Source organism: Macaca nemestrina, chromosome 6 (genome assembly GCF_043159975.1).
Source record: "Macaca nemestrina isolate mMacNem1 chromosome 6, mMacNem.hap1, whole genome shotgun sequence".
In the NCBI taxonomy this organism is placed as follows: Eukaryota; Metazoa; Chordata; class Mammalia; order Primates; family Cercopithecidae; genus Macaca; species Macaca nemestrina.
Genome location: NC_092130.1, coordinates 42,439,375 through 42,451,384, shown reverse-complemented (window position 1 = coordinate 42,451,384; position 12,010 = coordinate 42,439,375). Strand labels below are relative to the sequence as shown.

The 12,010-nt window shown below is 38.9% G+C and overlaps 1 protein-coding gene across 14 annotated transcripts in view; it reads right to left on the bottom strand.

The window, feature by feature from the left end:
• LOC105467092 (family with sequence similarity 13 member B) overlaps positions 1-12,010 on the bottom strand; it is a 96,457-nt gene that overhangs the window by 67,374 nt on the left and 17,073 nt on the right. For 13 of the 14 annotated variants that reach the window (XM_071098371.1, XM_071098372.1, XM_071098370.1 and 10 more), the window contains exons 2-4: positions 9,026-9,192; positions 6,951-7,142; positions 6,298-6,510 (exon numbers count right to left, since the gene is read on the bottom strand). In XM_071098371.1, coding sequence (XP_070954472.1) covers positions 6,298-6,510; positions 6,951-7,107 — 370 coding nt within the window. In that variant the 5' untranslated portion in view covers positions 7,108-7,142; positions 9,026-9,192. The remainder of the gene's footprint in view (positions 1-6,297; positions 6,511-6,950; positions 7,143-9,025; positions 9,193-12,010) is intronic. The other variant, XM_071098378.1, reaches the window with a different exon arrangement.

Below are 12,010 nucleotides of genomic sequence, written 5' to 3'. Positions count from 1 at the left end.
TTACTCTACCCACATCACCTTTTTACTACAACAATTCAAAACCTCTTCACTTCCTCTACTGGGGCCAAATGCCTTAGGGCTTTCCATTTCACTTATGAAACAGAGAAGAGGTGGAGAAGGGGAGCTGGAAAAAAGGAACTCAACCCCTTAATTGCTGGAGGATGTTTTCTTCATCTATTACTCATTGGCCCCAATTCTCTACTTTTGTTTTTTTGTTTTGATTTTTTTTTAATTCTCATCCTACTGTCTCCAGCATGACCGTACCTGTGTTTCCACACTAGTGCCAACTATAAAAGGTCAAAATGCACTGGCCATGCCAGACAATACAAACTACTAGTGAGCAAAGCAGAGATGCAATTTGAGGGGCTAATAGTATCAGCGATACCTTTCAGCTTGGAAAGGAAAAACAAGGAAAGAACAAAGTAACAGTGTGATTTTCTTCTCCTGGCTTCCCAAATAAACAATTAACTTCAGCAATATCAGTAGAACTAAATTAAAAGGTCTTTCATTTCTCGTCTGTTTTTCTCCTCTAAATTTATGCTGGTTTCTGCTTATCAAGTAAACTTTATCACACAAGTTAGGCCTTGTATTTATCGTGTCAATGAGTTTTCACTAGCAGAAACTAGATCTGTATTAATTCCATTGACTGGTGAGGATCCCATTTGGGAGAAAAAAGTGCTCAGAGGTTCTCTCAAAATAAAGTGATTTATTGCTTCATGAGTAAAAACCAATTCAATTATGTTTCATTTTGTATTTTTATGCAGGTTCTTAAAATTATTTTACTGAAAAACTTTTGGTAAAAGGTTATGGTCATGATATTAGCCATCTCTGCAAAATAATACTAGTCTAAAAAGTTTATCAGGAAATAGGACTCCAGTACTATGTTGATTAAAAAAAATTCTTTTGGGCCTGGTACAGTGGCTCACGCCTGTAATCCCAGCACTTTGCTGAGGCAGGCACATCGCCTGAGCTCAGGAGTTTGAGACCAGCCTGGGCAACATGGCGAAACCCTGTTCTACCAAAAATACAAAAATTAGCCGAGTGTACTGGCATACACATATGGTCCCAGCTACTCAGGAGGCTGAGGTGAGACAATGGCTTGAGCCTAGGAGGCACTGGTTGCAGTGAGCTGAGATCGTGCCACTGCACTTCAGCCTGGGTGACAGAGTGAGACCCTGTCTCAAAAATTAAAAAAAAAAAAAAAAAACAAAATTTTTAAGTTTATCAGGAAAGGCTATAGTCACATGAGTTTTACTTAAAATTTAAAATGCAACCAATAACAACTCTTCTATACTTTGTAATATTACCAGCTGTCCATTCAAAAGTACTAGTACTTCAATTTTAAAATCAGATGGAATAGTTCCTGGATTAATGTTTAAATCACTGTACCTATAACTGATGAGAAATTTTAACAACCTAAGCATTCAACAGAAAAGGATTATTTTAGAAAATCACGTACCAAAAATGCAAGCATTATCAATATAATGAAGACACCAACACTGACAAATTCTACCTAACATTCTCTCCAGCTCTGTGGCACTTAATGCCTAGCATACCTATCCATATGTTTATTTTTATCATCTATTTATCCATCCTCCCTTTATCCTCTATAGCATTTCAGTTCTGTGAGGGCAGAGATTTTTTTTTCTTTGAGACAGGCTGTCGCTCCAGGGTGGAGTGCAGTGGCATGCTCACTGAGGCCCACCGCAGCCTCAACCTCCCAGGCCCAAGCGATCCTCCCACATCTACTTCCTAGGTAGCTAGAACCACAAGCAAATGCCACCACAGCTGGCTATTTTTTGAAGTTTTCGTAGTGACAGGGTCTCCCTATGTGTTCCAGACTGGTCTAGAACTCCTAGGCTCAAGTGATCCTCCCACCTCAGCCTCCCAAAGTGCTGGAATTACAGGTGTGAGTCACCACACCCAGCCATGAGGGCAGAGATTTTCACCTAGTTTTTTTCAGTGCTGAATTCTCAGTATCTGGAGCAAAGGTCCACAGCCGGGGCTGAGGACCAGTCTGTGGCCTGTTAGGAACTGGGCCATACAGCAGGAGGTGAGCAGCGAGTCAGATCAGCAGCAGCATTAGGTTCTCATAGAAGCAAGAACGCTACTGTGAACTGTGCATGCAAGGGATCTAGATTGTACATTCTTTATGAGAATCTAATGCCTAATGATCTGAGTTAGAACAGCTTCATCCCAAAACCATTCCTCCTCCCCATCAGTGGAAAAACTGTCTTCCACAAAACCAGTCCCTGGTGTCAAAAAGGTTGAGGACTGCTGGTCTAGAGCAATGCCTAGCATATAGCAGATGTTCAATACACATTAGTTGAATTCACTGAATGAATACACAGTAACTGAAAAAAGACGTTGAACATACTACACCATTTGACTTGATGGTGTGGTAAGCTTGTGGGCAATACTGTTTTTATTTGAAATACTATCAACATTATCCAAAGTTTTGTTGGGTACATTTCTTCTACACATTTATACCTATACTGGCCTGTTTCTGAAGTCTTCAAATAAGGCACAGAAGCACTTCAAAATACATTAAATATATACATACTTGCTTAAATTTCTTTCCTTTGGAGTCTACTTTCTAGTTAAATCATATCCAGGGAAAATAATGTATGTTATCAGAGAAGTTTCCCCTAACAATTCCTTCAAGTACTGTAATATTTTCTGGAAATGTTCTAACTAATCCACAAAACTGCTAGCTATGTTTTCTACCAAAACACAACGGATAAGCAGTTGAACTAACCATTATGGTCTAAACCAGAAGTTGTCAACATCTGACAAATGAACGGCTGTCATGACTTTGGGGAAGACAGTGCCTATGGTAAAGCTAAACATCCTACAGTACACAACCCCCATCACAAAAAATTATCAAGCCCAAAATTAACAGTACCAAGGCTGTGAAACCCTAGTCTAAATGAAAAGTTTAACCACACCAGTGAATGCACTGTCCTGCTACCACAGAGAAATGAAACCACTTTTTAAAAACAAAAGCTGAAATGCAACTGCAACAGTGCTTCTTTCATGGTCTTAAAAGCAATAACTGTCATGTATTTGTGAACATTAAAATATTATCATATTATTTATCTACAGCTGGGTGCCATGGCTCATGCCTGTAATTCCAGCACTCTGGGAGGCCAAGGTGGGTGGATCACTTGAGGTCAGGAGCTCGAGATCAGCCTGACCAACATGGTGAAACCCCATCTCTACTAAAAATACAAAAATCAGCTGGGTATGGTAGCATACACCTGTAGTCCCAGCTACTCAGGAGGCTGAAGCACGAGAATCACTTAAACCTGCAGAGGTTGCAGTGCACTGCAGAGGTTGCAGGAAGCCAAGATGGTCCCACTGCACTCCAGCCTAGGCGACAGAGCAAGACTCTGTCTCAAAAAATAAAAGAAACAAACAAAATTATCTGCAGTAAACAAAGAGAGGAACCTTTGTTCAGAGATCTAGACATCTTCCCAAAAGAATAACTAAATGAATGAATGAAAAGATGATATTACAACATAAATGCAAATATCACCTCAACTACTACCACACCTAGCAGAATAGCTATTAAAGAAATGGGTGTATATGTGAGTATATGTGCACACATATATATACATGCCAATGATTATGTATGTGTAAGTGGAAAATAGAAGAAAACAGTGAATTTCTCATATTAAACATGAAAGCACTTATGGACCATAAGTATTTCTGCATGTCTTAAATTCCTTCACAAGTCAATGTTAGCATAAGAATAATTAATGAGATGTGTATTGTAATTCCATGAATGTCAACATGGTACATGGTGCTATCATAATTTTAAATGAAAACCAGGCCTTGGCTAAGACTGATACTTTTTCAAATAGGGTAAATGCGCGATTTTTGAAAGAAAAGAAGGGGTAGGATTGGTTTACAATTTATCATCAGAAAGTTGAGTCTTTGAAGAGGAACTTAGTTGTCCCAACAGTACATGATGCTGTCATAATTTTAAATGAAAACCAGGCCAGGTACAACGGCTCACTCCTATAATCCCAGTGCTTTGGGAAACTGAGACAAGAGGATCACTTGAGCTCAGGAGTTCAAGACCTGCCTGGGCAACATAGCAAGATCTTGTCTCTCCAAAAAAATAAAAAATTTTAAAAAATTAGCCAGGCGGCCGGGCGCGGTGGCTCAAGCCTGTAATCCCAGCACTTTGGGAGGCCGAGACGGGCGGATCACGAGGTCAGGAGATCGAGACCATCCCGGCTAACACGGTGAAACCCCGTCTCTACTAAAAAATACAAAAAAACTAGCCGGGCGAGGTGGCGGGCGCCTGTAGTCCCAGCTACTCAGGAGGCTGAGACAGGAGAATGGCCCGAACCCGGGAGGCGGAGCTTGCAGTGAGCTGAGATCCGGCCACTGCACTCCAGCCTGGGCGACAGAGCGAGACTCCGTCTCAAAAAAAAAAAAAAAAAAAAAAAAAAAAATTAGCCAGGCAAGGTGGTGCGCCCCTGTAGTCCCAGCTACTCAGGAGGCTGAGGCAGGAGGATCACTTGAGCCCTGGAGATCAAGGCTGTAGTGAGCTAGGATCACACCACTGCACTCCAGCCTGGCCGACAGCAAGAACATTTTAAAAAACAAAACAAAACAAAAACAAAAACAAAAAACAACAAATAAATGAAAACCAATTGAAATGACGATCCTAGTGAAAAATAAATAGTTTCTGATAGATACTACCCGTGAGTCAATGACTTTGCTTCCATTAAATCTCATTGCAATTATTAATTTATAAATTTTCATTCAGGACTGAAAGATTATCTGAATCTTGCAACTTTAAATACATGTCTGCAATTCAGCTAACAGAGGGAACATGGAAACCTATCACTATAAAGAGAATGGCTCTAGAGTTATCTAAAAAGGCTCAAAAAACCTTTATCATACTGGTTTCAGTTCATATTTAATAAATGCAAAATGCTTATTAGGTATCTCAACATAAACATTTGAAAACATTCCTGTAATAATAAAATGAATTCAAAAACTCAAAACAAAAAACCGTAATTTTGGGGGGAGAAAAATTAAAGTGATGAATTGAAAAAAGGGGAGCCTTACTAATAACATTTCACTTTAAAACCTGTTTTTTGATCCAGATTATATAGTAAAAGAACAGAACTGAATCAGGTTACCCATTCCTGAATATAGCAAGTTCAAAGTGAGCCTTATGATTTAGCTGTACAGAAAACATGTGTAAGAGGGTCACAGAACATCTCTGCATTGACCTTTATACATAAATCAAAGACACCTAACTAACTTAGGCTCACAGTTTAAAATTTAAGAAAAAGACAGATAAACATTTTCAAAAGAAAATACACTTTCTCTGACAACATAATACTTAAGGATATATACACACATATTATAGAATGCCCAGCTGTGATAGAGATAGGCACAAAGGAAGTAGTTATAATTTCTTAGCATAACTGAATTTCTTTAGAAGCCCCGATTCAAACAATAAATGAACTCCATAATACCAAAAAAGCCTGAAAAGGTATAAAATTCAAGAAATATATAATGTTATATGCCAACTTTATACATTTTCCTATATAATGAAGCATGTCCCTCCATTACAAATATATGAATACCATTTGGCTCTAGGAACAGAAGCATTTCCTCACTTCTTGGTTCTTTGACCTTTCTGCTGCCTCTACCCCTATTTTTCCCGTTCCTATTCCACTCTAGCTAAGCACTACTTTTTAGTCACCACCAAAAAAAAACCTAACAAAGATAAATCTTTTTTTGTTTCTTTGGCTTAGAGTCTGATGTTCAATTTGATATTCATTTCCTTTAGGTAAGCGTCCAAGAACAAGTTTTAGGTATATTCCAAGACTAGAATCAAAGTTATCTTCTTGCTTTTGCTAGGAAATTCTATCAAATCAGGGATAAGAAACCCTAATAGTGGTAATATCTCCACTAAGCAACACCTTTGGCTGCTATTGGACATTGTGCCACCACACATATTACCTCACATAAATTTCTCTTCTTTTTCATGACCCCTCCTACTCCTTGTTCTTGTCTCCTCCCTTTCCTCTTCTTCACCTTGTATCTTACACTAATAAGACCAATAACAAAAAGCAAGCAGTACTAGAGGGATCCAGGAAGTTGCCTTTCCTTTGACAAGATCATACAGCCCCAAAAAGCAAAAGAGAAAATAACAAATTAAACTCTAAAATACTATACTTACTGCTTACATGTCAAGATTTCTAAAAGGTAAAGACTAGGAAATTAACAACAAATGACTGATTGATAAGTATCAAATTATGTTACCTTGAGAAAGCTGCATCAAGTGAATATGTAAACTGCCAGGGATAACAGGTTCAGGAAGTTCTTGAAGAAAAAATCTAAGAAGGCTAATAGCTGAAGGAATATCTGCTTCCTTAACCAAATCCACCTCTTCTCCGCTGTCGTATCTCTGCCGAAGCCACTCCACGGTCTCAGCATTTCCATTGACTTGAAAAAGTCCTTGTTGCTCCAGACCTCCTACATTAGTTCAAGGCAATCATTCAATAAGCTGCAAAGTCAACTGCTTGACCATATATATTCATTCTCCTATTAACTTAAAATACTCATACTTTTGGAAAGCCTTTCTTGGCTCCCATGACTTGACTAAAAACCTTCAAATTATACATCTAGAAACATACTATCTCTGTTCTAAGGGATATTCCATTTTATCCCACCCCTTATATCCATTAAAAATATTCCTATCACCCCCACTAAAACTTGTTCTAGGCTGGGCAACTGTCATTTCTAAGTATATGAATTTAAGTAAAAATCACACTAAAATATTAAAAAGAATTTCTAGTTTTTCCTGTTTTGGACATTTCATACAAAAAAAAAAAAAATTAAAAATCCAAGGTCAAAAAGGGGTAAGTTGTGTTTATTAAAACAAAAGCTAGCCCTCAAAGTAAGGAAATGTATACCATGTTCCTCAATATAGTCCACAACGTGGCGGACTATGAATGGAACCTCATTGTCTGGATGTCCTCCCTGCTGCAGCTCATCAAGTGGAATTCCAAATATTTTGTTAGCAAGAACGGAGTTGCAGTTACTCAAGGAAGGGGAGGAGCTCTTCCTCATATCTTTTTTGCAGCCAGAAATCAAAGCTGTCTTTTCTGCCAAATGAAAGACAAAAAAAAAAAAAGACTATAATGATTAACAGGTGGCAATATGACTAGATACATTAAAGAAAAATGCTTTACACCTGAATGTGTTCTCATCTATTTAAATATGTTCCAGTTAGCAGGCCCATAGTGTGTTCTACAGATGAAGTTCAGTACAATTATCTAAATATATTCCCTATTACAAAGAGTTAGTGCTGAATGTTCCCTTTAGTGCTTGCATACTTATCAAACAATAGCAAAGTTAATCATCAAAGATATAGCAAGAAGCACTAATGTCCCAAAGACAAATTAAGGACCAAATTTGGCTCCAAGAAAACCTTTACTAAACAAGCTTATTAATGACACAGGTAAATCCAAACCCATTCTGGACTGTGCCATATAAAGCTCATCTAACCCCTCAATTCATAAGTCCAAACGGGAGAGAATCCTTTTTAGAAAGTGATGATCTAATAACCACTTTTTATAAATGATGGGCTAATAAGAACAAGATTAATGAGTTCTTATTTCTACATGATAGAGCAGCTGTAATATATATATATATATTTTTTGAGATGGAGTGGAGTCTCACTCTATTGCCCAGGCTGGAGTACAGTGGCCTGATCTCGACTCACTGCAAGCTCCACCTCCTGGGTTCATGCCATTCTCCTGCCTCAGCCTCCAGAGTAACTGGGACTACAGGCGTCTGCCACCACACCTGGCTAATTTTTTTGTATTTGTAGTAGAGACAGGGTTTCACCGTGTTAGCCAGGATGGTCTCCATCTCCTGATCTCGTGATCTGCCCGTCTCGGCCTCCCAAAGTGCTGGGATTACAGGCGCCCAGCCTGTAATACATTTTTGTAAAAAAGAAATTTTTCATTTCTCAACATCAACTTTCAATAAGAGATGTCCTCTTATCAACACTGTTATTTCATTTTTTGACACGGAGTTTCACTCTTTTTGCCCAGGTTGGAATGCAATAGTGCAATCTCAGCTCACTGCAACCTCCACCTCCTGGGTTCAGGCAATTCTCCTGCCTCAGCCTCCCATGTAGCTGGGATTACAGGTGTGCGCCACCACGCCCAGCTAATTTTGCATTTTTAGTAGAGACAAGTTTCACCATGTTGGCCGGGCTGGTCTTGAACTCCTGACCTTAGGTGATCTGCCCACCTCAGCCTCCCAAAGCACTGGGATTATAGGCACACATCGTCGCACCTGGACTTAATAGTGTTATTTCATAATTATCCATAATAAAAAGTTTCAGAACCATCTAGTTCAGAAGAAACAGTTATTTGTCCTAATTTTGTAGGAATTGTGATCAGTAAAGAAGTGGGAGAAAACAATGTCTCAGATGGCCATTTCCAGTATCTGACACATAAGAGAACAAGTAATCCCAAGAAAAATTTATTTTCTAAAATAAACACATTACACATTTATTACTTTATGTAGGAAAAGAGTATTTGTAAAAGAAAGAAAAACTCAAAGGTTGATAATGAACAACATGACACCAGCTGGTCTTTTTTCCATCACCCCAGAAAAACAATTTCTTTCACACTGCAAGAGAAAGATAGCAAATCACAAAGATAAGTCTACTAAAATTCATAAGTTTACAAAAATAAGGTCCACTGGATCAAGTGTATACCCACTGGATCAAGAATGTCACAACATGACTAGGAAACAATGCAGCCAACTTAAAAGAAAAGAAAAAATTAACTTAAGATAGCAAAATACCATATATTTACATAGTCTCAAACAAGCAACATCCATTCTTCGACGTATCTGGTGCCAGCTAAGAACTATAAAACCTCACGTTAAATCAAATAGCAGCCACAGGGGCAAGTTTCAAAACCTCTATGGATTTATAGAGCAGGAGATAGTTATCATTTTGAAAACTTACCTTTCAGGACTTAAATACCTAAGTTTAAAAAATGGCTTCTGCACCAGCTACCCTCACTGAGCAAGCATTCTTTTGTCATTTATGGCTGTTTGAGATTATGGCAGAAGATCAGCCTGTAGTTCCTCATTGAAGAAATGCAGAACTCGATCAGTACTTCAGCAGTTAATCTACAAGATAAAAACAATTACTTCAATTTCCCACATCTTTAACTGTCAAAAGAGACTATTAATAGAAGCAGCAGTAAAGTCCTCTTAAGACATTACCTATATTGAAAGTTATTCTTCTGTCTGAAAAATGTATTTGTAACCTAAAGGCAATACCTTGCAAAGGTTACAGATGATGATGGAAAACTGGAGAAGAATCTTTCTGCTGAAGATAAATAAATAAACGAATTGCAAAGGAGGATGTGACAGGACACATCTTCAAGGACTACACCATTCAAATAATCCATTTTCCTCAATTATGTGCAGACACCCTACCCCATCCCATTCCTTACTCATTTCCTCACATACTGAGAACTAAACATGGAAGTATTTTCAAAAGATCAAAGAATCAAAGATATGATTTAAGCTTGCTATTATACTTAAGTACTTTCTTCCTTTTTTGTATACAACATAGTGGTTGTCTGAGTTCCCTAATTTAGAGAAGCAATAGCATATGTTGGAAAAGAGCAAAAAGAACAGACCCAGAAAGGTTTAGATTCAAATACTAACTCCATCATTTTGTAGATACATGATGGTGAACAACTTCCATGTCTCTGAGCCTAGGTTTCTGTATATAAAATAAGAAACTACCTGTACAGGCCAGGTGCATTGGCTCATGGCTATAATCCCAGCACTTTGAAAGGCCAAGGTGGGAAGATCACTTGAGCCCAGGAGTCTGAGACCAGCCTGGGCAATACAGTGAGACCCCATCTCTACAAAAAAAATTTAGATATTAGCCAGGTATAGTATTGCCTGTAGTCCCAGCTACTTGGAAGGTTGAGGTGGGAGGATCACTTCTGCCAGGAGGTGGAGGCTGCAATGGCCTGTGTTTACACCACTGCACTCCAGCCTGGGCAACAAAGTGAGACCCTGTTTCAAAAAAAAAAAAAAGAATAATACCTGTACAGCTGTTAAGTTTAACTGAGATAACAAGAGAACTAGTCTCCTCTCTCTTCTTTGCATAATGCTAAAAGACCAGCAATTAGACTAGGGAGAGAGAGGGGAACTTGTTTGGTAAAGTGTTTAATACTTAATCTCATCATCCTCTGTGAATTCTAATGGTATTATTATCCTCTGTGAATTCTAGTCATCTATTAACAAATCTTTTAATAAGCTCAGTAAACTACACTGCAGGACTCTGACCAAGAAACTTCAGGTAAGCAGAAGAGTAATATCAATCAGTGTGGTTTTCAAAGAAGTGTTATTAGTAACATACACCTCCAGGAGGAACATTAAAAACTAAAGGTAAGGAAAACCATAATCCCACAACAAATCTTTTAGTGGATAATTACTTGCAAAACATCCTGAAATGCTTGCTAAAACATGTAGTTAATCTACCTATCTATCCATTTGAAAACAACTTCAAAGTTAACTTCAGCGATAAGGTATTTAACAGACTTACATTAAAAGTCAAGCTGATACCCTCATGACATAAAGGGGGATGAAAACTCACTACAAAAGTCTGTCAGGGAGCAAGTTCTATACATCACTAAAATGGCTACTCAGTGTTTAGAATGCCTTGTTAATGAAACCAAGAACCTATTTTCTTTCTTCTTTTCTTTTTTTTTTTTTTTCTTTTTTTGAGACAGGGTCTCACTCTGTCACCCAGGCTGGAGTGCAGTGGTGCAATTATGGCTCACTGCAGCCTCAAACTCCTGGACCCAAGCAATCTCCTGCCTCAATCTCCCAAATTGCTGGGCCTACAGGCACACACCACCACGCCCAGCTGTATTTTTAGTAGAGAGGAAGTCTTCTGTTTCCCATGCTGGTCTCAAACTCCTGGCCTCAAGGAATCTCTCCCACCTTGCTGGGATTACAGGCATTAAGCCACTGCTCCCAGTCAGGAGCCTGTTATCTCATCTCATGTCCTCTACTACCCCCAACCTCTAACTGGACAACCTGAAAGCACATTTTCCTAAGTTGAGGGTAGGTAGGAATCTATGAATTCATCAGTAAAAATTTACCCTCAACAGTAGGAAAACAATCGAAGGCATCAATCTTTCTGACAACTAGCTTCTCCCTCTCCTGAGGATGATGATGGATATAGCAGCAACAAACATTAAATGAGCAGTTATTATATGCCAGGCAGTTTCATGAACTTTACATGTATTAAGGTATTCTTTAACCCTTAGACATTGCAGAGGCTCACCAATTTACTCACAGTCCACCCAAATAATAAGGGTCAGAGGCAGAATATGAAACCAGAGAATGTGATTCTCAAAGTTCTTGAGTTCTTAATCACTATACTATCTTTCCACGTAAATTATCACAATTTATAGTATGATAGAATGTCATAATCTGGTGCTCAAACTGGCCACAGTCTTTTTTCTTTTTTTTGAGACAGGCTGGAGTGCAGTGGCGTGATCACAGCTCACTGCAGCCTCAACCTCCCGGGCCTACGTGATCCTCCTACCTCAGCCTCGAGTAGCTAGGACTACAGGCATGGGCCACCACACCCAGCTAATTTTTATAATTTTTGTAAAAATGAGGTTTCACCACATTGCCCAGGCTGGTCTTGAACTCCTGGGCTCAGGCAATCTACCCACCTCAGCCTCCCAAGGTCCCGGGATTACAGGCATGATCCACCATGCCTGGCCTTATAGTCTTACATACATTTTAGGTCATCACTTATTTCTAGCTTGCGAACAGGTACTTCCAGAGGGCAGGCCTATGGTCTAAGCCCCAGCAGCTAATCTTTCACTTGGGACTTGTATCTAGAGCACACTGCTAAGAACTCTCAGACTGGAGAGTGGCCCAAGGTAACATTTCTGCAAACTGCAAA